The following is a 15,098-nucleotide window of genomic DNA, read 5'->3' on the forward strand; positions in this document are numbered from 1 at the left end:
AAGTTACATCATTCATCGGGTCAGCCTTTGCACAACTCTTGGAGCGCAGGAAGAAATATTTTGCATATTAAAGACATCCATTGAACACAATACTCAGTACCAGTTGTGCTTCTTCTCAGGTATTTTATTTAACTTGATTCAACTAACATCTTTCTCTGAGACATAATTGTCGTGGCAAATAAACAATCTTAAAGAGTCACATGCATAAAATGTGAATCACATGAGGCTGAAACATGATGGTGGAGATGAGGAAAAGGGAGGACTCCTGTGAAATGCTTTGTGCCTTTGAGAAGCCCTCAGAGGGCGATGCTGATCCACTGACTCTGGATACTGAAGTTAGTGTGTTGGTGGCTTCCAGGTGGTGTTAGATGTTGCTCAATACATTATCAGAATTTCTTGTCCGATGCTGGGCAAAGTTGGAGCAACATCACTCATTAAAGATGAAGCCTTTTGAGTTGTTCTGCTGCTTGAGGAACCGTCACAGGATACCATTCAACCGCATATAGATGTTTACACCACATGACAGTTGTTTGCTTCCACCTTGATAAGAAACAAAATAGGAAATAAGAGTAGGTATTACATTTCTCTTGGAAAAACAAGTTGCCAACCAATAATGCTGCTCTTTAAATGATGAGCAGAATGTCTTATCACATCTTTCTAATTAGCTATTCAAGGCACCCTAGCAGAACCTATTTAATATCAGAGCCTATACTACTTATTTTTAGCACTGTTATCGATCTATATGTTTTGTGTAGATTATACTGTATGAGTACAAACCAATTTATAGAGCAGCTGGAAACAAATCCAGATTGGAGGGCAGAACACTGCTGTGATTCAATTGCACGTCTGAGCTTGAAATAAATATATAAATAAATATATTAAATTTGATTTTGAATAAATAATGGGAGGATAGTTTGAGATGTCCACGCGAGATCCTGGCACATTTTAATATCATGCAGTTGATGAAAAACGGTTGGTGTTATGAGAGATACAGAGCAGCCATTGTCTGCATATCTTATTGTCTTGAAGGGGAAATATGTAATAATAATAATAATACATCTTCTCTGGCTGATGGGCCTGAGCGGAAATAGGGTCTTAGTCTTTTTTTTAGTGCAGCGGCGATTCTTGGATTTTGAGTGTGTGTGTGCGTGTGTGTGTGGAAGGGGGTTGGGGTGGAGTGTGTTGGGTTTTGGAAGGGGAGATAATCTGGCAATAGTACAGAGGCTCAGTGTTTACATCTCCATCTGCCGGACATTGTCAGATAAAAGCCACCACTGTGTGTTATATGGATGATTTATCAAGCAGAGGAGAGGTTCTATTATACGAGGTGCAGAATAACTTTGTTAAAGTGTTCAGCCACACGGCACTGTTGCTTCTACTAATGTCTATTGTTGGAGGTACTGAGGCTCCCTTCTGAAATCCAGGTAATGTACAACACAGATGGACACTGACACGAAAACAAAACATGAAATAATGGCATCAGCTTAGGTGGCGTGGCAACACTGCTACCGAATCATTAGCAAAAATAAATGTAACTTTTTGTTGTGCTTTTCATTAGCCTGTTGTCACTTTAGCACTGCATTCATGATTCGATTCAATATGTGGATAACAGTTTGGAAAAAAAACTGAAACATCAGATTAATTTAAACCATGCATGGACGTCTTCACAGTTTTGCATCCTGAACTATTGAAAAAATGCCAGCATTACACATTCATGCAAACTATAGATTTGACAGAAGGCACCCTGTAGTGGTCATAGTCATTATGGCAGCAAAAAAGGCAAATCTATATGTGTTGTATTAGGGCCCCGTTTACACGACAACGTTTCACGTGACAACACTTAATCCATTAAAAAAAAGGAATGCGTTTACGCTGCAGCAGCGGACACACTGAAGACGACGTAGTTAGTATGCCAGGCCATGGGAGCGCGCTGTTGCTTGATTTGTTAATGAAACCACATATACATGTGTGCAGAGAACAATAAGCTATAAACATGAAGAAAATGGAGGGAACTCGACATCCATATGGACTGATGGCTCATCGGATGCTAACAGGGGTGAGTCTCAACTATGAAACTACTGATATGGATGATAAAACTAGAATATGGACCGTGAGTAATATCACTACGGGTCCGCCATATTTGTTTACAAGTGGATGAGCAGAATGAGTGGGAGAGATGTGCACATCCACGTTATGAACGCTCAATAGCCTCCGGAAGCCTCTGCAGGAGGGAATAGCGACCACGAAAGAATCTTTCCACCTTGGTCAATAAAAATTTAGCGGGTACAGTAGAGCCGCAAAGTTTGTGGTTGTCGTGTAAACAGGGCCTAAGACTTACTGAATTCCCATTGAAAGGCTTGTTGGTGGTGAATAGAGTGATAACACGGTGCACCTTCACCCAGGAGAGTGTTGAACTGTACCAGATAAGTGTACACATCTATCTACTACACCGATTTATCCAACTCAGGGTCACGGAACACTGGAGCTGGCAAAGGGGGTGGGCATGGTACCCCCTAGAAAAGTCCTCAGTCTGTGACAGGGCAAATACAGAGAGACGAGACGATTACACACACTCGCATTCAAACCTATGGGCAATTTAGTGTCACCATTTAACCTCTTTGAGCTGGAGAAGGAAACCAGTTGGAGAAAACCCATGCATGCACAAGGAGGACATGCAGACTTCACTCAGAAACAACCAACTCAGACTGGAATTGGGATATTTCTTGCTATAAGACATGAATTCTAACCACTTCAGTAAAGTTCACTAAAGTTGCAAAATGAAATGTTCATTTTTACCAAAACAATTTGCTTCCCCGCCGTATTGTAACCAAATAGACTTGGTGCTCAAAGTTTAAGTGTGAAATGTTGAAGGGAAATATGGTAAAACATTTTCGGTCAACATATTCATGGTTTGCACAGACATATCATGCTAGCATCTTTTCAAGCAGTTTGGTTATAATTTTTTTCTCTCTCTCCTTCAAATCATGATGAATTATCATTGTGAATCTACCAGATTACAAATTTTAACTTCTCATCTCTTGTGATGTACATGTGCCACAAGCTATGAAATGAAATGTGATACTACTTTTTCCATTGTGATAAAACTTAGAAGGAATGCGTGCCTTTTTCATTCTGAGGAAATCACCACAGGGAGGTTTTTTTTTTCTTTGTTGGTCTTTTTTTTTAACATATAAATACAGTAAGTACAATGCCTTTGTCAAAATGTGTTAATCCTCTGATTGTTCTCTTTTCAATTATTACACAGCAATTGTAATTTATACGTCTTAGCACTTGCGTAAGTATTAGTGCTAAGAGGAGTCTTGGGATTTTGATGTTCGAATGTACGTTTCAGCTCCCAAGCACAAGGGATGCGTTACAAGCAGTAGTCTCTCTTCAAGTGCATGTATGGCTGTCTTAAATGTATGAGCTATAATGGAAAATGATAACCCAGGAGTACCATTAAGAAAGAATCAGTAGTATTGAACTAGCAAGTCAAGTGTTTGTAAGACGCCAAAACTAGTCAAATTAAATTAAAACAAACATTTCATAGTTATCCCCCCCCCCCAAAAAAAAAATCCATCCCTCCTGCTATGTTTATGTTGACACAAAGGAAAATCCACAGCTTCGTCCTCAGAGTTGTTTTCGTCCATGCTGATGATGTCGGCTGCGTCCTCAGATCCGTGAGGAATCACTCTTGAGTACTCTGTGCAGATCTCAACTTTTTAGTTTTCATCTCATTTGCTCATGTTTTATTTTTAATTGAGGTGGTGGATATTTCATAACCTGCTTATTTGGATTGAATCTGCTGGCTGTTCATATTGTGCTGTCTCGTCTGGGCGACTGTCGGCGCTATAACCCCGCGAGGCGTCCTTTATGTCGTCTCTTCCGGCAAATAATCACTTCCCTCTTACTAAGCTGTGCTTTAATATGATACATTTGCCCTGTTTGGTCCATGTTTTTAAAAAAAAAACAACCAAAAAACTCAAATTCAGTCCAGAGGATTAAATCCACCTTCAAAGGCCCCCACTTCTTTTTTTTCCCCGTTGATTAAGACATGAGCACTGGTTGAATTTGGTTGACAAGAAACTCAACCGTCTTCCTCCCTCCACAGGTCCAAAGCCAGCCACCTGCAATGGAAAGGATTAAGATAGGCTCAGAAGGAGTGCAAAAAGCTTAATTTGGCTTTAATGAACCTGTTTATTTCCTTGGTGGCATGTAGTAATGGACAGCAGCTGCTGTAATTGTGCCTTAACTGAAGAACATTAAAATTATTGTACAATGCATTAGAAAACACCTGCTCTCTTTATTGTCATACTGGTTGATCCCAAGTGATATTAATCAGCACATCCCTGTCAAGAAGAATGCTTCAGCTATGTCATTTTGGCTGCAAAATTTAAAGAAAAAGAGTTCCGCCAAATTATGAAATAATTTTAAACGGACACATTAGTGTTTAAATCATTGCAATATGCTCTGTCTGCAAAATGTATGAATATTAGAAATTTATTGAAACTAATTGTCGAACATTGGGAGGGACAACAGGCACTGACAAACTGAAGAAAGACTGTCTCATAACTGTGTATCAAAGACGCCCAGATTTGAGCAATCTTTAGGGTGATTTGCACAAACACGTGAAGGATTTTAGAAAGTCTGGTGAAATCTCTGTAATCAAGGGACACAATTGTAAATCAACACTCGATTGCCCCAATATTCTCATCATCACATGGACTCCGGAAAATCATTTGCTGCAAACAGAGAAGAATAAGCAGAAATACTGTGATCACTGACTGCAAGCGCTTGTAAAATGGGCTGAAAACGGTCCGTTGTCACTTTTTGGTTTGCAAACCTGCAAATGCTTCCGTATAAAACGACTGTGTTGTAAACTGTATTGCACTAAAAGTCACAAGCAGGGGAAGAAAAACACTCCACTGTTGAAGCAGATGTTTGTCTCCTCAGTGGAAGCTGTTTGCAGAGTGTTATTAAAAGAAGAGCTCAAGTGCCTCGATGTTGAAGATGTGTCTGTTCTAAATTCAAAATGAGATGGTGTTTTTCAACTCAGATAACATAGGTCAGTTTCAACATTTGTTATCTTTGTACAATTCTGTATTAAACATTAAGATTAAATCTAATACAATGTTGTGCCAACATTTATGATACATAATGTCCCATATTGTGTTTTTTGGAGTTTGGGGTATACTTCAGTGAAAAAAAACCCCAAAAAACGCTAAACTGAAGAAAACCTTACCGTAGTCTGAGGGGGGTGGGGGGCAAAAAAATGGTCAAATCTCCACATTGGGGTCTGTGAATCCCTTTTTCCCCTCATTAACAAGAACGGGCTTCTCTGTTCTTGTGTGCCAGACAAGTATCTGGTGAGAAAACAACATGAAAAACCCAAACGACAGCAACATTAGTAACGTGAATTTTACCTTAATACACTCACTCAGTCTATTTTCAAGCTCCCACACTTTCAGTCCTCCAGAACATTCAATTCTGCTTATTGCCAGGAGTACATGCACCACCACAGGGCCTGTCCACCACACGTGTAAAGAGTTATTTGAGCTTGAACCCTCTGTACATTAAAAGTGAGTAAAAAGAGACCTTCAAGGAGTGTGTAACTTTCCAGGTACGACACAGGCCTCTCAGTTTGGCTCGTCGAAAGTCTTCTCCAGACTATATGATAACTTCCACCTTAAAATGAGGGCCAGCTTGCAGTGTGTTCACATAATACGTTTAAGATTTTTGCCTATGTGGAGGAACGAGAGCCCCATGTACTGTTCTCTGGGGTATGCTATTATGCGATCAACCAACCCTTCACTCCGGCTTTATTTGGCCCGAGACACCAGACAAACATCTGGGAAAAGGGCGGCAGAGAGAAACAGGGAGGGGGAAGGAAATCAGAAAGTGTCAGGCTCATTTTCTCCTCTCTCCTCTGTGTTGGAACCCTTCTTCCTTTCATCTCGCCACGGTGGTGGTCATGAATAATTCATGAGCCGTGTTTGAGATGTGCCAGGAGCCCACTCCTATTTTGCTCAGGTGTAAGGGGAGGAGGTTAATAGTCACACTTGCATCTGAAGTGGCAGATTATAAGGAAGAGAGATGCCCATGCACGGCCACCCGCTTTTTTCCTCTCCTTCCCTCATTCCGTCCTGTTCTCCCCGGTCTCATCTGTAATCATTGTGACGTCTCAACCCCCCCCCCCCCGTTCGCCCTACCAGCTCCAATTCCGCTCTCTCAGGCATTCCCTGAATCCCCTCTTTTCATTTAGCCCTCTGAATGGCAGAGGGGGAGCAGCCGAAAAACCTTGAGTGAAAATATCCTTCTTTCTTCATTTTCCTTCTTACCTAACCCTAACCCTCCTTCCTCCATCACTGAGAGTTTGCCAGGTTGGTTGTGATGTGGATACTGGTGAGCTAAAGCCTCCCTGACCTCCCTGACCAGAACAGAGTGAAGTGACCCAGACAAAGCAGGAATGGTGGGATGGATATGTTGAAGAAGCCTCTTACTCAAGTATGCTATTAACATGCGATCATAAAAAGATTGATATTATAAGTAAAAGAAGAAGAAACCATCATATTTTCTTCAAGGTAAAACATGGCTATCAAACAATGAGGATATAAAGGCTTGCTTCAAGCAATAAAACACGTGGCAGCGAGTTTTATTGATCAATAATCAAGATAATTCATAGAATGGTTTAAAAGGGTGCAATCAGTGGGCTCCTTCTAGTACAGCCTTTTCAAATATCTGGCAGTTCTACTATCTGATTGGTATGTGGGAACAAATATCTACTTTCAATCTTGGTAGTACTATTTGAATGTTTTAGACATAAACAGACATGGTCTAAGAGTAGAGGTTACAAGAAGTGTGCATGTGTAATTCTATCAGTAGCAAGGTGATAAGAATGAAATGGTTAAATGCTAAGTTCTTTCTTATTACAAGGATGAAATTAGAGGTCGGGTTCAGGAAATACGTGATGATAAGTTTAACGCTGGAGCCATCAGCAGTTTAGCATACATCAGCACACAGACAAAGCATCTCTCAAAGCAGAACCTCTAAATAGGGACTACATTACTGTTGGGAGGGAAGTGAGTGAGCATATGTGCCAACATGTCAAATGTTTATAATCTTCATTCGTTATGAGGGAGAGGTTTTCTGAATTGTTGGAAATAGTTTACCCCAACATTCCTGATTGATTTCTGTATTGGAAGTCTGATTTTGTTTATGAGTAATACTGTTGCCTTCAAAGCAGTGTGTTCAAAGAGCTACATAATGTAATATGGCATGCTGTGTGAATATTATAAAGTAACAATTATTTGTCTTCCAAAGTGTCCTAATTACATCATTGGAATTCACAATGTGAATCTATTTACTTTAGTTTTATTTATTTGTTAATTGTGTTATGTATTTTATTTTTTTTATTTTTTTATTTTGAAGATGGATTAGCACCTCAGGACAAACATTTTAAGAATATGGTCCAGAGTATAAAGTCAGTGTGCTGTACCCTGTGAAGAATTGAATTCAGCTTTCAGGTTTTCTTTGAAATAGACACACCGACATGGATGTATTTTCCAGATACATTATTGAACTCATCAGTAAATCAGTGCAGCTCAATGAAAGATGTGTATTGCAATTCTTAGAAAAAAGAGATATGTGGCGGTAAGGACTCAGTGTTTCATGAACTTCACCATCCTCACAAACATTTTAGCAAATCCCTTCTCTTTAAACTGCTAAAGTTAAGCTGCTTAAAATCAGCAAACCTTAAAAAAAAAAAAAGAAAAAAGAAAAAAAGAAAGTTACCTTAGTGCAATTGGCTGCTTTAGGCTCCAAGTCATTGAGTGTGACAAGTTCCCGGAGCAAACTGCTCTCCTGGTAGCCTCCCTTCACTCCACGAAGCTTGAAATATGCCTGGGGCTTGAAGAGGATGAGCCTCAGGTTGATGGCAAAGCCAGCCATGTCGATGGCGAAGGGCCTGTGGGGATCGAACACCGTCTTCCAGCCGTAGACCTTTCCGGCTGCATTGACCTTGGGGGACTCGTACCGCAAGCCGCCCACGAAGGCCACGGGCCACACTGAAACTTTCCGAGTCGATCTCATCTGGTGAGAGGATAAATGGAGAAAGAGAAGGCAGCAAATTAGTCATGTGACAAAGCAAACAGGACGGAAGAGTGTTTGAGCACGGGCATGGGCCGAGGGTTTTATGGAGATGATGCCTTTATCATTTAAGAAAGTAACATGGACCAAGCTAAATGCCCTCCACATCTCAGCACTGTGAATAAAGGCCCACACATTGTTCAGCAGCTGCCCTGCAAGGACATAATTAGGCCCAGCCAAGTTTAAAGGGAGTGATCGTGGAGCACTCTAAGAGGTTCATGAAGGAGCCAAGCCATTAAAGCAGGACACTCTGGTTGTTGGTTGGCTGAAGAGATTCTTCACGGTAGAGCAGCACCATCCTCCACGTTTTCCTCCCGTCCTTTAATCTTCCAGCATCAAATTATTTTGCCACCCTGGCGAGAGCTGCAGCAGTATAAATGTTTTATTTTTATAATGAGGGAATAGGAAGGTTTAGAAACAGCGGAGTCATATAATCAAAACCAGTGCAGCAGAAAACAGATACTGGTGCCACTTTCTCAGGAGGTCTACTTGAAATAAAGGTGTGTCACATTTACTCAAACCTGTATGTCTGCACACACACTCAATATAATCTAGGAAAATATACTATTTCTTTGTCAAACACATCCAGATATATGTTAGTATGACACCTGCTGCAGTGGATTGTGTGCTGGTTTGCTGCTGTGCGATCCAGTTAGGCCATTTCACTTTTAACAGCTTGAAGCAGCCTGGGGGCTTATAGTAGTTAAAGCTTTAAGGAGAATGACTGTGAGTCACCAAGATAAGATTTGGTTGGATACTCGAGCTTCATGAGCGATGGGTGAAAATGTAAAAGGAGAGATCAAGTGCTTATATGTATGAGTCCATATGATAGTGCTACTACAATTTTGAGAGGAAGGGTTCTTATTTTATACATCAGCCAGCTATTACAGCTCCTGCCAAGGTTTACTTCTCAAAGAGTTGCTGAGGAGGTCCTTCGCCAAAGCTAGCATTGTGGCTGCCAGATTATATATATATATATATGGTCTTGCCCACCCATCAGCATCTACTTCCCTCACAGTCATAAATATGACTTTAAACAAATGGCGAAAACAATAAATCAGCCTCTCTGCATGCGGTGTCAAGAGGTTTGTCGTCCCATCTTTACTGAAAATGTGAATCCGAGTGTTCTTTCCGCTGCCCCTGGTGGGAATATGAACTGGAGTAAAACATCACAAATCCCCTCTTTTGCTGGCAGTTGAGCAAATGAAAACCCAACCAGGTTCCCTTCTCCCGGTTCTAGGGAATGTACAGTGTGTTTGTACAGTTTTTGTTTTTTTGTTGTTGCATGTTGCCCCAATTCTTGAGTGGCTTTCTACGTGTGCATTTAAGCTCAGTTTCCTGTTCCACTTAGGGAGAAACCGGCAGAGATGAAGTCTAGTGTTTGAAGGTAGAAGTGTAGGCAGCAGAATTGAAACAAGAAGTCCCAAATTCTACAGTAACTGAGGGAAAAACTAGGCGTGCATCCAGGCATAATATTCAGTCCTTAAGGGTGCAAACGAGAGAACAGAACAGTTGCATCCTACGCTGCTGCACTATATGGAGTCTGTGGATGACAGTTTTCATCCAAACAGGAAAAAAGTTCTTGAGTGGTTTTGGTTTCAGGAACCTGATTAAAATTCAGTTGAATTATTTAAATCGGCCTGATTATGGCCAAATAAAACGGATACAACTTGAATCACATTAGAATTGTAAATACAGCCAGTTGTCTATTGAAAAATTTTTTTTTTAATTAGACGGTTTTTGAGCACATAATGAAGAAGAACAAGGCAGCAGTGTGTTACATATACCAGTCAGCCACAATAGTGTGAGTACATGGGTAATATATTCAGCTTTAATGTATTTAACTAATCAAATCTAACTATCAGGAGAAAAGTTTGCTTTTCATGGCCGTTCAATCCCAACAGAACAAAACATTAGGAAGTTCAGTCAAGCCTTGCATGAAACAAAGCCTGTGGGGTGTTCAGGTTGGGGGCATTTAAGCTCATCACGATAGGGAATGTTGACCCGAGCCGCCGCAAAATTGGCTTCTTCATCATGAATCCAAATGTAGTCACGTGATATTAATTTCTAGAACGTTGGAATTTTAGCCAAGTATCTTTGAAGTTTGCTCCACTCTCTTGTACTACACAGCGAAAATGGAAAACAGACTGTCTTTGAAATAGCAAGTGATTTAGAGAGGAAACCTAAATATTTATAGTGTCACCTCAATAATTCCCATGTCTATTATAACTGTGAGAAATGCAGCTTTAATCCAGTTTTTATTAGCTTTCACTAAAGCCTGACCTAAAATGTGGGTGCTGAATAAAATACAGTATTTCCCTGATAGTTTCTGCTACTGGAATGAAAGATTGTTACTGTGTTCAGATGACAGGGGAATTGGTTGGCAACAATAGCACTGCACTCCATAACTCCATAACTTTACTTGCTCTTTATTGCCGGAAAGAAAGTGATCTGAAGTCTATTATCTCATGCCGTCATACTGCACCAGGTGAAGTCAAGTGCTACTTTTCTTTACTGAACATTTCTACTGTACAATGACAGTCAAAGATAAGTCTAGTAATTACACTATAGCTGTGGTGTAGTTCTTTAAAACAGTAGTTCCGAGGCTGTGGTCTGGGACCCCATTTTGCTAAATCAATATAAACATAAGAAAGTGTGTTTGCTGAGGAAATTGGCTTCATTTTAATGGTTTGGCAAAAAGGTCTGGTGGCTTTCTCACAGAGATTTGGGAAAGCCTCTTTTTGTGTGTGTGTTTGCTTGAAATTAATCTTACTTTTTTCTTTTTAACGTTTTCAGACAAAACTATATTGATATATTTTTAATTTATACTTCAAAGCAAAATATTAACCCAACGGTGAGACTGGTCCATTGAAGATCAATGATTTGAAAATATCATTAAGATTGAACACCGATAAGATAACACGTTTCACTAATTTACTTGTTCCTTACACCGTAGCATCAATCAACAAGCCTTACTATACACTTTTCTTTCTGTCTGGCTGTCACTTTTTTATTTTTGTTCTCAATTTTTTTTCCCCATCCCTGGCTCTCCCTCCTTGTGATTCTCCCTCTGCCCCGCAGGGCCGTTACTCTGGCCCATAAATAGGCCTGTTGGAGGTGATGGAGGGCCTCAGAGGGAGACAGAGCACTTTGGCTGATTCCCAGAGAAAGGTAATGACAGGCCCCGTCAATACCTGGCGCTCCATTTACTACGGTCCCCGTCTGCACTACTAACAAGACTTGAGGCTAATACTCGGAGGACCTAGACCGTGTCTGCTCAGGTAATTCAACTCATGTCAAGATGGATGGCCTGAGATGTACTGATTACATGCCCAAACTTCTCACCAGCAGCTGCAGATACCTTACTATGCCCATGAAGAGCTGAAAAATTAAAGAAATAAAAAATTTTATTTCTGCAAGTAAATGTGAATTTCTGGCCTCGTTCGACCCCTCTTGCACTGCAGAGACTGCATACAGTTAAGTTTATACAGCCGATACTGAAATGCATGATTAATCTATATTTCCGTGTAGAAAAAAACCCTATAAAATGTAGATATTTTTGCAAATGATGATGTGTGATGAAATCAGAGACATAACTATTTTTTGATTGTGCAAAAGTAAAGATTCAATCAACAATATGGTAATCCAGTGTGAAATAAGTCACAGATCTTTGGCTTTTCTGATTGATTCCAGCCAGTCATCTGTCAGCCGAATGACTCCTTAACTTTCAAACTTTTTTTAGCCTCAGTAAATCAGTAAATTACCCATCAGCTCTGCCCTTGGTTAGTTTTTCTCAAACTCAGGAGGACCATTAAAAAGATTGATGGTGGTAGGAACTGAACGTGTCTTATGACTCTTGGCACTTTTGACAGACAGTAAAACTGGTCAATTTTACATTCAGGTTCACGCATGAGATGGTGGTGTTTACATTTTGGAATAGTTGGAGTTGAGAGAAAATCTCTTGCTTCAATTATTAGCAGTATGTTATCGTCATTGAAATGTGATAAATGTGGAGTGCTTTTGGTCATAACTGTACCTGAGCCTCACAAATATGACGTATTGCTTTAGCATAACATGCATTTGACCTAACATCACATAGTTTGTCATACTGACAGGCAAATACATTATTAAGGTTTACCAACAGTTGTTTTTTTGATTAATAACAAATAACAAAACAAAAACCAAAATTAATTACTTAGTTTCTGGCATTAGTCCACCATATTTGCCCTTGTTCGTGACATCTCTCTACTTCACAGTGTTTCCTTCTTCCATACATTGTTCCTGTTGTAATTATTAGAGCCACAAGAGGTCACTGTAGATCATACACTTCTGCTATGAGTCCCTGTGTCTTAAAGAGTGCTAAACTAGCAAAAAACATTAATTTCACGACATTTGAATTATCATTATAGCCATGACTGAAAAGACAGCAGGAGAGATGACATTGAACCCCCACGCACCTCTTCAAACAGCTCCAGGCTGTATGTGTTGTCGTCGTCAGCAAAGTAGACGATTCCCAATTGGCTGCTGTTGGCGTTGAAGGTCTCCCTCAGCCACCGCAGGGCCAGATTTCTCTGCATGGTGCCTCTGGGGATTCTGGGATCTCGAGTGTCACCCCGCAGCTTATAGTTCCTGGGCGTCTCTACGTTGAGGTGGGTGTAGTTTAGCCCCGTTTCTCGGAGGAGCCGGGTGACGAGAGGCGTTCTCCTTTGGGAGTCCTCCACCAGGATCCAGTGCAGGTTGGGTACATGGAGGAAGGTGTTCGCGAGCCGCGTCAGCTCCGCCTTCTGCACCGGTCGACTGTACGTGGGGGTGATGATGTGGATTGTAGGCAGCACATCTGACCAGGGTGGTGGTCGTGTATACACATACTCTGTCCTCACCACCTCCACTATGTCCTTATCTGAGGCACAGTATTCCTTGGAGTCCTGCGCCTGGCCACCCGCCTCCCTCTTGCCCTCGACGCCATCATCTGCAGATTCCGGGGATAAGAAGACATGTAAGGCATTAGTGCAACCTTGAATTGCCCTTTGTATATTTGCCTCAGGTGACTTAAACCCAATGGGGGTAAAGTGTACCTGAGAGCCGATGGTGGCGGACTGCAAGCCTCTCTGGAATGATAAAGATCTCTTTTACTAGGTGGTGACAGGCTGCAAAAAGCGAAAGCAGGCACCGTGAGAGGATAATACAGCTGATGGACAGAGAGACAGCGCAGGCGAGGGAGAAGAGCCCCGCTCGTCCCTCAATGTCGCCTTTGGGCATTTCTTTGTAAAAAAGAAAAATGTGGGGATGTGAATCCAGTGGATATGTGCCTTTTTATGTCCACAGTCCACCCCACTGCTCCCTCTACCTTTTCCGCCTCATTTCTTTTGCATGCTATGATACCTCCTTGCAGTCAACACAGCAATGCCTTGCCGTATTTTGCTAAATTAAGGCAGCACGAGCCATGACATAAAATTGGACTCCAACACTGGTTGTTAAGAAGATAAGCACAAACAGGTACCGGGACATTTTGGTTGTAGATAACCCCACAAAACAGGGTCAAGAATCTTGCCGCTTACTATTCTGCACTCAACCTCTGTAATGGCACCAACTGGATTTATTTATTTATTTTTTTTTTTCAGATTTAGATTTAGATTTACCTGGACAAGTGAATGAAAAACATATGGATTTGTATTTATTTTTTATAATAGAGAAGAGCAGTCATCCACTATTGTATGTTTAAGAACAGACTTAAACTTTTTGGTCCAAAAACATGCAGTTTGTTCAAAAGCAATACAAAGGTTCATACAAGATAGAACACAAGACAAATGTGTCAAAAAGCCTGTTATGATCACAATATATTTTGAATATGATTAGAAATAGATTAGAAAGAAAGAGCTTGAGTGTGTTTTTATCGTGCCATACTTTCTATCAATGTTTGTGACCCTTTTTGGCTCCGGCACTATTACAACCACCAACATAAATACCTTGTTCTTTTTTCAGTCACATGCCTTTTGAAGTTAAGTTACAAGATAACTACAGAAAACAAAAAACTTCAAATTATTTATGCCAAGGCTTTCCCTGGATCAGTTGCATAAACATCTTTCGTTGGATGCATGCACACTTGTGTGCATTAACAACAATACAAGAAGAGGGCAAAAAAAGTCTAATAATTAGCTGTCGCTGTAAAAATGAATTTGTTTATGCAGGAGCACGCTTGATATATTCAACTGTCATTTTAGGGTTTCCAGTGATGATTGTGAGTCTTGGGAATAAATATATGCACCCTAAGCACTTCACTTGGAAGCATAAAATATATTAATACTGAAAAAGATACATTCATTATTTGAATGAAAAAAAAAACCAATATCTGAGATCATTTTCTCTTGAAGTTTTGAAATGGAGTCATAATGAAGACACACGGAATGCATTGCACCAAGAAGAAAATATGGATTGAAATGCTATGATATTTAAGTAAATTAGCAGTGAAAAGACAGTGTTACATACTATAGTGTGGTGGTTGTCGTAAATTTGTAGAATTAAATGAAAATTAGCTGTACAATTGAATTTATTCAGACAGACTATGACTGACGAGATGTATGAGAGTTGGTACAGTGTGTGATATTCCTTCATCGCACACACAAACAGTCCACACTGATGAGGTTTACAGTGACTGGACAAGTGTTATTGAGTTCTGATGAAGCTTGTGGTCATTGCTCATGAGTGCCTCGACACAAATGACCTGCTGTCTAAATCTGAAGAGCGGCGTTAGGTTCGAGGACCCTCTTCAGAGGCTTGATATCTCCAGTGGAGTGCAGTGTGCTGCGTACCCTTGCGGATGGCGAGGAGTGGAGCTATAGCGTTTTGGTGCCAAACAGTGATGAGCAGAGTCCAGGGTAACACGATCAACACGATGGCCAGAATATCTCTTCTCTTCGGCATCTCCAGGATTGGTTATTTGGCTCGGCATTACC

The 15,098-nt window shown here is 40.6% G+C and overlaps 1 protein-coding gene across 8 annotated transcripts in view; it reads right to left on the reverse strand.

The window, feature by feature from the left end:
* Positions 1–153: 153 nt before the first annotated feature.
* Positions 154–15,098, reverse strand: part of LOC308139234 (galactosylgalactosylxylosylprotein 3-beta-glucuronosyltransferase 1) — a 72,712-nt gene continuing 57,767 nt past the window's right edge. For 4 of the 8 annotated variants that reach the window (XM_080508594.1, XM_080508593.1, XM_080508591.1 and 1 more), the window contains 6 exons: positions 14,955–15,097; positions 13,221–13,292; positions 12,603–13,114; positions 7,792–8,088; positions 5,243–5,363; positions 154–4,127 (listed from right to left, as the gene is read on the reverse strand). In XM_080508594.1, coding sequence (XP_080364720.1) covers positions 5,277–5,363; positions 7,792–8,088; positions 12,603–13,114; positions 13,221–13,292; positions 14,955–15,066 — 1,080 coding nt within the window. In that variant the 5' untranslated portion in view covers positions 15,067–15,097 and the 3' untranslated portion in view covers positions 154–4,127; positions 5,243–5,276. The remainder of the gene's footprint in view (positions 4,128–5,242; positions 5,364–7,791; positions 8,089–12,602; positions 13,115–13,220; positions 13,293–14,954; position 15,098) is intronic. The other 4 variants (XR_013936903.1, XR_013936904.1, XM_080508595.1 and 1 more) reach the window with 4 other exon arrangements.

Source organism: Blennius ocellaris (genome assembly GCF_963422515.1).
Source record: "Blennius ocellaris genome assembly, chromosome: 2".
Lineage (NCBI taxonomy): Eukaryota > Metazoa > Chordata > Actinopteri > Blenniiformes > Blenniidae > Blennius > Blennius ocellaris.